A 15,846-nucleotide genomic window follows, 5' to 3' on the forward strand; every position below is an offset into this window, starting at 1 on the left:
TCATTATATGCATATTTAAAGTACACACACACACACACACACACACACACACATACACACACATAGAACCAAAGAATCACATAGAAATTTTGAGGAATAGATGCTTATAAAAGGAAAAGATTATGGAAGAAGAAAGTCATCCATATAAGAGAAACCTCAGAGATAAAACCTATATTCAGATTTATGTATTGTATCTTTGGAACTGGTAGGTAAAAATGGAAAGAGAGTGTAAGGGGAATTGGAATAGATGTCTTTAGTAATTTTCTCAATGTCTCATAACCAGAAAACTTGAGGAAACTTCAACTACTGAGTGATTTTCAGGATAGAGATATAGTAACCCAATCAGGTCTGTGAAAAACCTAAAAGTAATGTGTTGAGTGAGGAAAACAAAATTCATTTTATTCATGATGTCAGAAGGTATAGATGCAAACTTAACATAAATATTTCCCAGAGGTAATGATATGATGTTCCACAGAGCTTCAGCAAGATTCATGAAATGAGCGTTAGAGGTTTAATTATTGAGAGGTGATATATGAAGTAAAAATTTGCAAGTATCTTCTAGGAAAGATTTTGCATGCCATTTTGTCTATAATAGAATACCTTGCTTAGTGTTTTAGGAAGTGATAGTATGACTTACTCGTGGACAGAAATTAGCACGTCCAGAGCAGCCATGTGGGCTCAGTAATCTCAGTCTGCATACCAACTCTCTTTGGCTTAATTATTTACTCTTGTATTCCTTTCAAGTTTCTCTCCCTTTTCAACATTTCTCCTATAAATACAGAATGTCTTTCCATATTCTGTAGATAAAAATTATGCTCAGAGAGATGGGGACTGAGGGCTTGAAGCTGGGTCCTTGCACATTGTAACATGTGCACTTAACCAAATGTGCCACCACCTGGACCCTTATGTACAGTGGTTTATGGACATTGTACAGGAAAAAGTTTAAGAAGACACAAAAATACAAAAAGACTTGGTATGTTCAAAATTTATTTATGGAATCTTAGGAGTTAAGGGAAATGAAATAACACATTGTAGAGAGAAAGAAAGGAAAGGAAGTTGAAATCAAGCATTGAAAATATGCAGTTCTGGGAGTCTGGCGGTAGCGCAGCAGGCTACATGCACATGGTGCAAAGTGCAAGGACCGGTGTAAGGATCCCAGTTCAAGCCCCTGTCTCCCCACCTGCAGGGGAGTCGCTTCATGGGCAGTGAAGCAGGTCTGCAAGCGTCTATCTTTCCTATCCCTCTCTATCCTCCCCTCCTCTCTCCATTTCTCTTTGTCCTATCCAACAATGACAACAACAATAATAGACTACAACAGTAAAACAACAAGGGCAACAAAAGGGAATAAGTAAATATTAAAAAAATAAGAAAATATGCAGTACTATTAGTAACAAATCATTCAGAATAATGTTCATTCATTATAAGCATATTCTCAATGAGTTTTCATAAATATTAAGATGTTCAGAGTGGGATGATTGCACAATATCACATCTAAAACACTCTGTAGCAACATTTGATTTATGTCCTTGCTTTCTCTTCTCTTCTGCTTCTTAATAATAAAAAAATCTCTACCTGACTACTTCAGAGATACGTATCATTTTTTTCAAGATGGAGTAGCAAAAGGGAATGTTAATGAAGGTCTACCCTCTAAATGATTTTTCTAATTTTTAGATAATCATTCAGAAACATTGATTTCTCAATGCATTATGTTTATTTGGCATTTGATTAACTTATCTCATTACTGCATATACAGGTTTTCCTCAACAGTTTTGGAAGACAGGTTACATGATAATTTGAGTTATAAAAAGGAAAGTGATATTGGCTTTTTAGAAACTCTTGAGTCCTCTATGGTCTTCATGGAATTATGAAGTGATAATATATATGGCATGAATGAGTTGACATGAGAAAACTCACTTTTTACTATGTAATTTACCATGTGCTAACTTGGATATCTGCCTTAAAGTTGTATTGAATTAAATATAAAATTGCATGTAACTAACCTTAAAATGACAAAAAACAAAACCATTACTCAGAGAAATAGATTTTCTATTTATACAATTTGATAGATGCATTGGTAAGCAAGAAAGACCTTCATATTTCCATGACACAAGCACAACTTTTTTTTCATGTTGTATTCTATGCAGTGAATTTTCCTTTCATGGCATCGGAAAATCAGACTTTCAACTCAGGCTTCATCCTGCTGGGAATCTTCAGCCACAGTCCCATCCACATCTTCCTCTTCTCTCTGGTCTTGGGCATCTTCACAGTGGCCTTTATGGGAAACACTGTCATGATTCTTCTTATTTACCTGGACACCCAACTCCACACCCCCATGTACTTTCTCCTCAGTCAACTGTCTCTTATGGACCTCACACTGATCTCCACCATTGTACCAAAGATGGCCTTCAACTACCTGTCTGGTAGGAAATCTATCTCTCTGAGTGGCTGTGGAACCCAGATATTCTTCTATGTGTCTCTGCTTGGAGCTGAATGTTTCCTGTTGGCAGCAATGGCCTATGACCGCTATGTTGCTATTTGCCACCCACTAAGATACTCAGTTCTCGTAAGCCAGAGAATATGTGGTCTCATGGCAGCTTCTTCCTGGATTCTTGGCTCTCTTGATGGTATAATTGAAGTTGCAGTGGCATTGTCTTTCTCATACTGTGGAGCAAGGGAGATACCACACTTTTTCTGTGATGTCCCCGCCCTTCTCACTCTCTCATGCAGTAACACATTGTTGTTTGAAAGAATGATATTCATTTGCTGTATAGTCATGCTCCTCTTCCCTGTAGCAGTCATCATTGCTTCCTATGTTCGTGTTATCCTGGCTGTCATTCACATGGCCGCTGGGGAGGGTCGCCGCAAAGCTTTTGCCACTTGTTCCTCCCACCTCATGGTTGTGGGAATGTACTATGGAGCTGCCATGTTCATCTACATGCGGCCTGTTTCTGATCGTTCCCCCTCCCAGGACAGGATGGTTTCAGCCTTCTACACTATCCTCACTCCTATGCTGAACCCCCTCATCTACAGTCTGCGCAACAAGGAAGTGGCCAGAGCATTCATGAAAGTGTTTTGGAAGGGCAAGCCTGGAAAATAGGTTGCCTAATAATCATTAACCTTTGCTTCCCACTGCATTCGTTGTTCTATGCTTAAAACAACATAATTTATATAGTATAGTGCCTAATATTTACTCATCTTTATAGATTTATTGTCATAAACTTAAGATTTAGAAACCAAAAGTCTTTTTGTACAAACATATCATATTCATGCAAAATTCAAATGATGCCTCTAAGAAAACACATGCTACAAGATGAAATGCACGGTTTGCAAGTACCTAATCATTACTAGTTAATAAATGTGAGGCATTTGTCTATATAACACTTCTTTGTTTGATTGTATTGATTATCTTTAGTGTGGCTTTTAACTTATCATAACTATAGCCTGGTCTTAAAAAGTACTATACTTGATTAGGTACTTTATAGTGTCTTTTTAGGTCTTTCTACTTGCGTGCTACATTTATTGAATCACTGAAAACTACTGTGAACTTTTGCTTTAAGGTTTATGTTTTCCCCCAACTTCTGGATACATGTACATATGCCCTATCTCAAGGACCCTACTTTATATCTAGGTTTTGAGGTTTGTTAAGAAGTGTACCACCCAAATGGAATTAAGGGGTCCTCTGAGCTAGAAAAGGTGAACAGAGTAATGAAGCATACTGAGTCTAATATAGTAAATTAGACTGATAAATTTTTTAAAAATGTGAGTAATAAAACTTGTTATATGCAAGGTTATAGGTAATAATTTAAGTCATTATGAAAATAAAATTTCAACTTGATGAAAAAACAGAGATATTAAAATGAGGTTTAGGCATATCACATTAATTTTTTCCTTATAGCTTAGTATCTCCCTGGATAACAAGAGCTGGGGGAACGTACATAGTTCTTCTATACAAAGCTTACTAACGTAATACTAAAATATTATCATGAATTTTCAAAGTATAAATTTTCCATTTTTATGTATACTGATCTATACAGCTTCTATAGTTGCCTGAAAACATTGTATTTTTAGTACAAAACCATTTTTTTTATATTCCATGTATTTCAGATATATCTCTAATATGGTATTGCCATATATATTTCATATTGATCTGTATCTATGATCTATCATGTGTTTATGATCTATCCTATCATCTACCAAACACCTATCTATCTAAATTCTGAAGATGTTCTAGTTTTCATTTTGTGTAGGTCTCATTTTGTATAGATTTTGCATGATCTCTGCTGATAGTAATACTATCAGCTAGAAATGGCTCGGGATACTCACTTGGACTCCTTGATCTGTCATGGGCATTTCCCCTTTCAAATCAATATTATTCTTTAACCAGCACTATGGGTTTTGTAGTATTGCAAGCTGCTAGACCATGTGATAACTCAGCCAGTAGAAAGCAGATCATACTATGTTTAAAGTTCTAGAATGTAGCTAGGTCAGAGCACTACTAATGCCACCAGAAGAGTTCCACGAATTTTACAGTAGTACTAAATTATCTCTCCTCTCTCTATGCTTCTCTTCTCTCTAACTAAGAATGAAGGGATTGGAGCAGGGAGGCTGCTCAGTGATTCCACATATGTGCATGACCCTGAGTTTATTCTAAGCGCCATATTATTGCAAAGTGCCTTTGAACAACAGACATCAGAAAACTCTAAAAAGTAAAGTAAAATAAAATAAAATAAAAAATCATCCTTTACTACTTAGAAGACCTGGAAATTATATAGCACCATAGGCTACAGTGATCTGTGGAAGGGGATATAGGTGGATATAAAAGTCTAGGATTTTGAGGACTCACTGTTTAATGACAAAATTAAGACATAAGGACTTGTAGAGACTAAAAAATGATGTGATTTGATCTATGGTCAAGTTCAGGGATAATATGGGAGGTGTTATGTTACTGGAGGAAACTTTGGTGTTTTGTCATTCTTCTTTCTCTCTATATCTGAATTTAAAGGGAAAAAAAATAAGGTGGCCAGGAGTGTTGGATTAACACATGCATGAGACCACAATTATAAAAATAAATAAATCTGCTTGTCATTAATGGTGATGAATAAGAAAGGCCAGACTACCTACAACAAAAGATAACAAGAACTGCAGTTTCAAGGGTATTGGTATTTAATTTCCAACACTTTAAGTTTTCTGAATTATATTTGATATTATAAACACCCTAATATCTTATAAGGCTACCTTTCTTGGTTCATGAGCTGTACTTACAGTGATTCTAAGAACCAAGTATATTGTAAAATTTTCTTTATTGTTTTTCTCACTTAACATGATTTTTTAAAGCTCCATTCAAGATGAGGAGAAGATGATATCATTTTTAATAGCTAGGTAAGTATTCCATTGTGTATTTGTTATATTATAAATTTGTATATCACCATCCAGTTACTGATAAAATTAAAATAAATTTAAAATAAAAGAGAAATCAATAAAAGCAATCAGAGAAAGAGAGAGAGAGAGAAAGAATGACACCTATGATAGAGAGATAATAGGTTGCACCTGTGTCAACAACTGTACTGTAAACTATTATCCCCCAGTGAAGTGGGGGAAGAAAGAATGAGAAAAATTAGATCAATGAGATATCAGAAATATGCCCATCTGTTTCCAGACCAGACATACTGAAATGCTGGAATTCAAGTTAAATCTACTCTATGTTAATTATTTCACCAAAGGTATTCTTTCTCACATGTGATAATTTTGAAATTTTGTTTTAACTAAGATACTACATATACTGAAGTTTAGATTCCAAAGTTCAACATGATCATTATTTCACTTTTTCCCAGGTTCATTAAGGTGTAATTGAAAAATAAACTTGTAATACATTTAAAAAATATATATAGATATATAGTCAACCCATATGATGACCTTGAGAGAACTACAGCAGTTTTTGTTGGAGGGGCATGGACTACAGAACTCTGGTGGTAGAAATATACCACTATTTATATTATAATCTTTGAATTACTGTTAAATAGGGCAGAGGTAGATAGCATAATGGTTATGCGAACAGACTCTCATGCCTGTTCCAAATTACTACTAAATAACTAATAATTTTTTAATTTATTTATAAAAAGGAATCACTGACAAAACCGTAGGATAAGAGGGGTACAACGCCACACAATTCCCAACACCAGAACTCCATATCCTATCCCCTCCCTTGATAGCTTTCCTGTTCTTTAACCCTCTGGGAGTACTGACCCAAGGTCACTGTGGGATTCAGAAGGTGGAAGGTCTGACTTCTGTAATTGCTTCCCTGCTGAATATGGGCATTGACAGGTTGATCCATACTCCCAGCCTGCCTCTCTCTTTAGTGGGGTGGGGCTCCAGGACACATTGGTAGGGTTCTCTATCCAGGGAAGTCTGGTTGGCATCATGTTAGCATCTGGAACCTGGTGGCTGAAAAGAGAGTTAACATATAAACCCAAAACAAATTGTTGACTAATCTTAAACCTAAAGGCTGGAGTAGTGCAGATGAAAAGTTGGGGTGGGGGAGGTCTCCATTCTGTAGATAGCTGGTAGGTATATTTTAGTTATATTCCAAAGTCTCCACAGACAATAACTAGGGTCCACCTGCATATCAGATTTCAGGCTGGGGGGTGGGGAGGGAACTAGTATAGCCACAGGCTCTTTAGAATATAACTAATAAATTAAAAAAAAAAAAGAATAGACGAGCAATAGAAACTTCACCGAGGAAGGTAGCCGACAGCAGGTCAAAGACAAACGGCCACCTGAGTGGTGGGAAGTATCTGTATTTATGCCTAGAATTTTTTTTTAAAGAATAAGAAAGGGTAGGGGATAGGATAGAGTTCTGGTGGTGGGAATTGTGTGGAGTTGTACCCTTCTTATCCTATGGTTTAGTCAATGTTTCCTTTTTATAAATAAAAAAAGAATTAAAAATATTTTTGTTATTTTATTTCCTTTCGTTGCCCTTCTTGTTTTATTGCTGTAGTTATTGTTGTTGTTACTGATGTCGTTGTTGTTGGATAGGACAGAGAGAAATGGAGAGAGATGGGGAAGACAGAGAGGGGAAGAGAAAGACACCTGCAGATTTACTTCATCACTTGTGAAGCGACTCCCCTGCAGGTGGGGAGCCTAGGGTTGGCAACGGGATCCTTAAGCTGGTCCTTGCGCTTTGCGCCATGTGTGCTTAACCCGCTGCGCTACCGCCGAGTCCCTTTATACCTAGACTTTTAGGGGCTGCTTCTTCATACCTTATGCACAAAGTCACAGTCCTTTCTATTAAATACTCTTTGTCAGTGGTGGTTCACATCCTGGGGAAGCTTCTCTATGAAAACTCTTGATCAGGGTGAACAGCAAGTCTTACTGTTTAGATCATCCGACTTGCCAGTTGTGAGGTAGGATTTAGCCACATAATTGTGTGATTGCATTTCTGCTCAGCTTTGCTTACTTTACTTTGCTTATAGTACCAGTCTGGTAAAATCCAGGCTTGTGAATTTATGGCACAGCAATTTATTCTTTTGTTGAAAACATGGGTCATCTATTGTTCTGCAGTAAAAGGTAATAAACTCAACTGGTGCCCACCTAATTAGAGTTTACCACCTAACCTAATTAGAGTTTACTGCCCAATTGAGAATATAAGATTATCAGATTGTCATAAATTTCATATAGATTAGTTAAAGAAGTATTAGTATTAGGGAAAAGTATTCTAGTTTATACTAGGTAACCAGAGGCTAGTTGTGAAGGAAATTTATTCAAAGATTAAAAAAAATATATATGGGACTCAGTAGTGGTACATCTGGTGAAATACACATAGTACTGTGTGCAAAGGCCTACGAAAGGATTCAGGTTCGAGCCCCTGTTTCCCACCTGCAGGGGCGACACTTCATGAGTGGTGAAGAAGGTCTGGGGGTGTATCGCTCTCTCTCCCTCTCTAAATCCCCCTCCCCTCTCAATTTCTCCTGTCCTTTCTAATATGTTGGGGGAAAAAAGAGGAAAATCTGTCCATCAGGAGTGGTGGATTCATAGTGCCTGCCCCAAGCCCAGGTAACAACTTTGGAGGAAAAAAAAGACAATTTAGTAATATTAAAAATGATATTTGTATATCACATGTGAAATATGTAATGAATCATTCCTGTGTCAATGGCCTACATAAAAACAGATTGGAAATTGCAAATTTTGGTTGATGGGAATATAGAAAAATGAATTCTGTAACACTGTTGGTGGGAATGCAAACTGGTGTGAGAAACTCAGCTCTTGAAACTATGCTTTCGTGAACCAATTAAATCAATAACAAAAATATGAAAAAATAGAACATATCCTACCTTTGAAAACACTACTGTTGTGCAGGTAGATTTAGTAAACAACACTAAGAAAAACCATTCCAAACCTTTAGTGATATTTGCTAATCTTGAGGGAAGATGATGCCTAGGTAAACAGGAGTATAAATGTACAGATTATACATTAGATAGGCATCTAGGGAACAAATAGATAACAGATTGATCAAGATGTTACACATGCTAGAAAGTAGTTGTTAAAAGAACTAATAGAATTGACTCAGAAAGGAAGAAACAGCAGGGTAGGAAGTACTTTGAAGAGTTTGTTCAAGGGACCAGGTTGTGGCACACCTGGTTACACACACACACACACACACACACACACACACACACACACACACACACACACACACACACACACTTTACAGTGTGCAAGGACTCAGGTTTGAGTCTCTGGTCTCCACCTGCAGGGGGAATGCTTCAGGAGTGGTGAAGCAGGGCTGCAGGTGTCTCTCTGTCTCTCTTCCTCTCTGTCTTCCCATCCCTCTCACTTTCTTTGTCTCTCTTCAATAATAAATAAAACAAAACAAGAATCTGTTCAGGGCAGGATATGCACGCATCCTGTGATTACCTCAAAACATGATAATTTTATGAGTCCCAAAAAGTCAAATTTGAGATTTACATGATCAAAAGAAATATTTTGTGTTGAAAAATTTGGAGGGTATCTAAAAATTTGGCAAATTGAGTTTCTTGGACTGCTGGTGCTTTTGACTAAATAAGATGACAGATAATCATGGCTGTGAGAATGAAAATGTTGCAGAAAAGATGATGAAGAGGTTCAGGAGTAAAGTGAGTTCCTTTATGGTTTTAAGGTTCAAGAAAAATTTATCTAACCCCTTTGGAAAATAGTCAAGAGACTCATCAGAACACTAGAAATGGACCTACCTTATGACCCAGCAATCTGTTTCCTAGGGATTTACCTAGGAAAAACAAAAACATCTATCCAAAAACACCTAGGCACACCAATGTTCATAGCTGCACAGTTTGTAATAGCACAAACTTGGAGGCAATAAATAAACATATTTTCACTGTTTAAGAAAAAGAAAAAATGAAAAGTTCACACAATATCCACATTTTACATTTTAGATCAATGTAATCTACCAGCTCTGTATTTACACATTCTCAGAGGTGACTTTGGAAGTTTGTGCTTAAAATCTTATAGATATTTTAGAGTTTCCAATCACATTTTAGTTGACAGCACTGCCAAAGTTATATATTTACAACTTTGTATAAAATCTACATAATAATTATGTAAATTAAAACATATTTTTCAAATGCATTTAATTGGTTGTCTAGCATGGTGTCCACATAAATATTCTCAATAAATTTTTGCATAAAAAGACTTCATTGCATTTTGTAATTTTAATACTAAACAATTTAATCACCTTATACACATATCCTCTATAGTTCTTTTTCCCACCTTTATAACAGATTTTATAGAAAAACATTTCAGACATTTTATTGGAGATATAATGATTTACAGTGCAGTTGCTGACATATGAGTATAACTTCTCATCTCTCAATGACAGGTATCTGAAAAATACTTTCTCCAATATGTATGGCGTTTTCCACCTTCATGCGCCAGGACCCCAATACCTCCTTTATTCACTCTGTTTCCCTTCTCTCCCAGAGTTCTTTGCATTGGTGCAATATATTAAATTATTTTGACGGACATTTTCATGTTCAACTTATGTCACAAACTAAGAATATGATATTAATAAAAAGACAAAAAATTCACTATGTGATTAACTGTCTTTATTAAGTCAATTCATTCTATGAAATCATTTCCTTCCAAGACTCAACAATGTATTTCATTTAGTTTTTGTCTTATAGCTTCCTTTTTCTTCTTATAATTACTTAACAGAATGTATTTTCATCGTCTTCCTTCCTTTTATTGACTTTACTTTCTCTTCCAAGTACCATGTGTGCCAATATGACCATTTCTGTATTTAGAATGGGTCTTGTGCTTTGTTAATAATGATGTGCTTTCATCACCCTTGGGCCATCGGCCATCACTGGATGGTAAGAATTCTACTCCCAAAGGGTTTGCTGTTGGTGACATGACTACACCTGTATTTTTGGATAAAGTAGAACAACGACAAGTGTAGATCATTAAAATGGCGCTTATTTCACCTGAAGACATTGTCAGATCCCGTCTGCATAAGAAAATTCAGTGAAATTCATCTTTAAGACTTGGCCAAGAGAAAAATTATAAGGAAAATTTTGTTCTTGGCAGGTTAAAACTATAAATTTTTCAAGAGCTTGTAAGTTATAGTTTTATTATTATTGTCACTCACTTTCCTCCTCCTCTCTCCTTTTATTATGTTCTGAAACATTAGGTTCACTTTGTTTCAGAAACATTAGGTTCACTTTTTTTCCTTTTAATTGGAACTGTCTTAAATATTAGAGCAACAACTCAATATATTGTTTTCAATAATTAGTCATTTATTTGGATAAATACAATGAATAATAGTTATTTAAAGAAATTATAAAACATAACATTTCTCACCAATTATTTTATAGTCATTGTGGCAATTTCAAATGCCATAATAGTATTGTCAGAAAATGTGCTAGTCTTTTCCAATATATAAAAATAAGGGGAGTCGGGCGGTAGGGCAGCAAGTTAAGCGCACGTGGTGAAAAGCTCAAGGACTGACATAAAGATCCTGGTTCGAACCCCCCCGGCTTCCCACCTGCAGGGGAGTCACTTCACAGGCAGTGAAGCAGGTCTGCAGGTGTCTGTCTTCCTCTCCCCCTCTCTGTCTTCCCCTCCTCTCTCCATTTCTCCCTGTCCTATCTAACAACAATGACATCAATAACAATAATAACTACAACAATAAAAACAACAAGGGCAACAAAAGGAAATAAATAAATAAATGCTTTGAAAAAAATTTAAAAAATAAGAACATTGATGATTATTTCTATACTGATTCAAATATTCGTTTTCAAATAAAATTCAAGAAAATCTGTAAGACTTTATAGTGGAGGTGTTATGGAGGTGACTAACAACAGTAAAAATACTAGGGACCTGGAGACAGCTTACAGGTTAGAGTACATGCCTAACCATACATGAGGCCCCAAGATCCAACCCCAGCTACATATGACAGTACCATGTCATTGAGGGAAGCTCATGGATTGTTAAGTGATGCTTCAGTAGCTTTCATTCTTTCTTACTTTCCTTTGCTCACTCTCTTTAAAAATAAAAAGAATGAAAAATATTAGCCCAGGAGTGGTGGCATCACATATGTGTGAGAAACAAGTGTCTCTCTCTATATAATTTTCGATTAGAGCACTGTGCACCTCTGCTGTTACATTGCTGTTGGAGATGAAATCTGGGACCACCGGTGCCTTAGGAATGGAGGCCTTTTTGTATAAACATTATGCTATCTCACAGTCCGAGATTAATAATGTCAAAGAAAAAAAAGTCAATCAAAAATGTATATTTAAAATGTTTTCACAATGCATGGAAATTTTAAAATAGACTTTTTATATAAGGACATTTTTCAATATTTGAATCTTAAGGACTTTGCTCACTATTTGTACTGTTTGGTATTCTTATTATGGATGAAATATTCTCTTAAAAGCTACCTAAGCACTACTAGTCATTTCAAGTAGGAAATTTCATGCTCAAAGTTAAACTAATTTTCAGTTAGTTAAATTAATGATCCCAGAATTAAAATTCTAAGATAATTGAGAATATAAAAAACTAAAACAAAACATAAATCAACTGAATAAATCCAGTATTGTCAAGTATAATCACAGCAAATATTGTGGTTAATATGGGTTAAAGTCTTAATAACTAGTATTGGAAGATGAGATTACTGTTGAAGAAATGTCGTCCTTTGTGCAAAAAAAAGTCAAAAGTATAAATATTGTGTAAGATAGAAGATTTCAGTGACCTTAATCTAGAAGATTATGAAGATAAGAGAATAAATTGTTTCCAAATTGTGTAATGTAATTTCACACTTTCACTGTATATGCATAAACAACTTGTAAACCATTAAAAATTATAAAATAAAACCCTCCCAATAAAAATTATAAAATAAATATACTGTTGTAGAATACTCTAGAAAAACTGATAAGAAGCCAATCTTCTGAGGAAATTAACTAATTTAGATGACACTAAAGATGACAGAAGATACATATATATATACATATATATAATTATTTTGGATATTCATAGAATTTGAATGGTACAATTGCCTACAGAATCTTATGGTTTAGAATGCTAAAATAGTTTTAAAAATAAGAGATAAGATTTCACCTTTAAGTAATCATAATAGACAGATGGTTAATGACAGCGAAAATGCTGGAAATACCAACTGGATTGAGACAGTCCATTTTTATACAGAGTGATTCAAACTTCCTATATTTTTAAATTACAGAAGTACTATATTAAGAAAGCATCAAAAGGACAAAAATCACTATTGAGGAGAGGGTTAAGCTTAGAGATTGCATTTTGAGGGGCCTGGGTGGTGGAGCACCTGGTTGATTAAGGTTACCTGGGTTTAAGCCCCTAGTCCCCACCTGCAGTAGGGAAGCTTCGTGAGTGGTGAAGCAGTGCTGCAGGTATCTTTTTGTCTCTTTTCTATCTCCCATTCCTCTGTGTAATAAATATAGATGATGAAAGTTTTGAAAAATAAAATAAATATTAGAAAGACAATATTCGGACCGAGTGATTTATTTATTTATTCATTTTCTCTTTTTGTTGCCCTTGTTTTATTGTCGTACTTATTATTGTTGTTGTTATTGATGTCTTCGTTGTTGGATAGGACAGAGAGAAATGGAGAGAAGAGGGGGATACAGAGAATGGGAGAGAAAGATAGACACCTGCAAACCTGCTTCACCGCCTATGAAGCAATTTCCCTGCAGGTGGGGAATCTGGGGCTTGAACCAGGATCCTTATGCCAGTCCTTGTGCTTTGCGCCACCTGTGCTTAACCACTGTGCTACTGCCCAACTCCCCAGAATTATTTTTAAAAAGTTGCTATGATTCTAATCTTATGAAAGACGATAATGATTAAGTATTGATAAAACACATACGGAGAAATTACAATTACTCAAGTTTGGTAAAAAGATGACATTTTGAGGGAAACAAAAGACCAAATAATTATGTATGCATTTTAGAAAATTACTTATTGAATGTGCCTAAAAGAATATTAAGGAACATGCTAAATAATTTTATGGAGAATCCCTGTAATAACTTAGAGTGAGCCATATTATGAAAAATATCATCTTTCCACTTGTGATATGAGTAGAAATAGAGTGGGGAAAATAGGAATCTATACAAATCCAAATACGCAATATTTTAAAGAATTTATACTTATATGCTGGAAAGTAAAAATAAGTAAGTGCAAGAAAATAACACATGTCATCAATGTTGTGAAAGATTCTAATGAATTAAGGGAGGAAAATTTGCGTTGCAAAGTATCTATGAGGTCTTAATAAAAAATTTTTAGGTTGAGGTTGGTATGATAGCTCACCTTGTAGGATCTCTACCTTGCCACAAGCAGAGATCAGCTACAGAACCTGAGCATAGCACATGGGGATACTATAGCCTTGGGGGAAGTTTTTAGTGTTATGATGCCACCAATTCTCTATTTATTTTTATTTTTATCAAAAAATGGGCCTGGAGTGATGAAATGACATTATGTGTAAGACCCCAGCATGCCAATATCTATGTATCTATGTATCTATCTATGTATCTATCTATGTATGTATCTATCTATCTATCTATCTATCTATCTATCTATCATCTATCTATCTATCATCTTTCTATGATATATCATCTATCAATATATATCTATCATCTATCTATTATCTATTTACCTATCCACCTATCATCTATCATGTATCTATCCCTAACACCAATGTTGTAATTTTTTTTTATATAAAAGGGAAGCATTGACAAAACCATAGGATAAAAGAGGTACAACTCCACACAATTCCCACCACCAGATCTCTGAATCCCATCCCCTCCCCTGATACCTTTCCTATTCTTTAACCTTCTGGGAGTATGAACTCAACCAAGGTCATTGTGGGATGCAGAAGGTGGAAGGTCTGTCTTCTATAATTGTGATGTTGTAAACTTTTGTGGTTACATTGCATAACAGCATAAAATTTTATTTCAATTGAAAGTATGTCTTCATTAGTAACTTGTATTAATGTAGACATTTCAGAGCTATAAGGTCATTGTTGTGGAACTTCTGTAATAACACTGAGCAGTAAATGAAGACCAGAGGCCTTTGAGCCTAAATATTTAGTATGTTGTTATATTCATTACCCTACAGTGATAATAAGTGAAGCAAATGGACATTAAATAGTAGAATTTCTCTAAACATCAAGTTCTATACTATTCATTTAAATATTTTAAAATAATATATTTATGTAGTTGCATTAATCATCTTTGCATTTCACATATTTAATGGCTTTATTTCCTTTCTTCCTTTGTTCACATAGCATTTCCAGAAAATGGACAATTGCTCCAGGGTAACTGAGTTTATCCTCATGGGTTTTATTGATACATGGGAACTAAGACTTCTGCAGTCCCTGTTATTCCTTATGATGTATTTGACCACTCTAATAGGTAATATCCTCATTGTCACTACCACTACACTTGATCAGAAACTTCACACACCCATGTATTTCTTTCTGAGGAATTTGTCTCTTGTAGACATGTGCTATATCTCTGTCACTGTCCCCAATGCCTGTGTCAGTTCTCTCACTGATAATAAGGCCATTTCAGTGGCTGGCTGTGCTTCTCAGATCTTTCTGGTCATTTACTGTGCATATGTGGAACTTCTGTTTCTCACCATCATGGCCCATGATCGCTATGTGGCCATCTGCCAGCCCCTTCACTACCCTGTCATCATGAACCACGGATTCTGTGTCTGGACAACACTGGCCTCCCTGCTCACTGGTTTCATTTATGCTGGTGTGCACACTGGCTACACATTCCGACTGTCCTTCTGTCAGTCTAATGTGGTCCATCAGTTCTTCTGTGATGTACCCTCTCTGCTGAGGATCTCCTGCTCTGACACCTTCAGCAATGAGCTTGTAAGTTTTATTACCATCATGGGAGTTGGTGGTAGCTGCATTATCTTCATCATAATATCCTACATTCATATATTTTCTACTGTACTCAAGTTTTCAACCAGAGAGAGAAGAAAGGCCTTTTCCACCTGTATCCCTCACATCATTGTTGTCTCTGTCTTTCTCAGTTCTGGCAGCTATGTGTACCTAAAGCCTTCAGTTACCTCAGAAACTATTCAGGACATGATTTTTTCTGTATTTTATGCTATAGTTCCTCCATTGTTGAATCCTATTATTTATAGTCTTAGAAACAAACAGATAAAGGACGCTGTGAGGAAAGTAATATTAAGACAATTTTATTCAGAAAAATGAAACTTTTTTAAAGATTTATTTTAATAAATTTTAGTTAGATACAAGTATGTTTGATAAATTAATTGGATTTATGAATTAATTGCTCAGTAGAAAGCTTATTGAGA

The 15,846-nt window shown here is 35.5% G+C and overlaps 2 protein-coding genes across 2 annotated transcripts; both read left to right on the forward strand.

The window, feature by feature from the left end:
• Nucleotides 1-2,158: 2,158 nt before the first annotated feature.
• Nucleotides 2,159-3,097, forward strand: LOC103107607 (olfactory receptor 2M3-like). Its single transcript, XM_007516422.2, has one exon. It carries the CDS (start codon nucleotides 2,159-2,161, stop codon nucleotides 3,095-3,097), a length of 939 nt encoding a protein of 312 aa, XP_007516484.2.
• An 11,712-nt stretch (nucleotides 3,098-14,809) lies between these two features.
• Nucleotides 14,810-15,742, forward strand: LOC103107644 (olfactory receptor 14C36-like). Its single transcript, XM_007516453.1, has one exon. It carries the CDS (start codon nucleotides 14,810-14,812, stop codon nucleotides 15,740-15,742), a length of 933 nt encoding a protein of 310 aa, XP_007516515.1.
• The last annotated feature ends 104 nt before the right edge of the window (nucleotides 15,743-15,846 follow it).

Source organism: Erinaceus europaeus, chromosome 2 (assembly GCF_950295315.1).
Source record: "Erinaceus europaeus chromosome 2, mEriEur2.1, whole genome shotgun sequence".
In the NCBI taxonomy this organism is placed as follows: Eukaryota; Metazoa; Chordata; class Mammalia; order Eulipotyphla; family Erinaceidae; genus Erinaceus; species Erinaceus europaeus.

Bases quoted from the DNA above. Each gene is read 5' to 3' on its own strand.
- LOC103107607 (XM_007516422.2), top strand. From the start codon at position 2,159: ATGGCATCGGAAAATCAGACTTTCAACTCAGGCTTCATCCTGCTGGGA.
- LOC103107644 (XM_007516453.1), top strand. From the start codon at position 14,810: ATGGACAATTGCTCCAGGGTAACTGAGTTTATCCTCATGGGTTTTATT.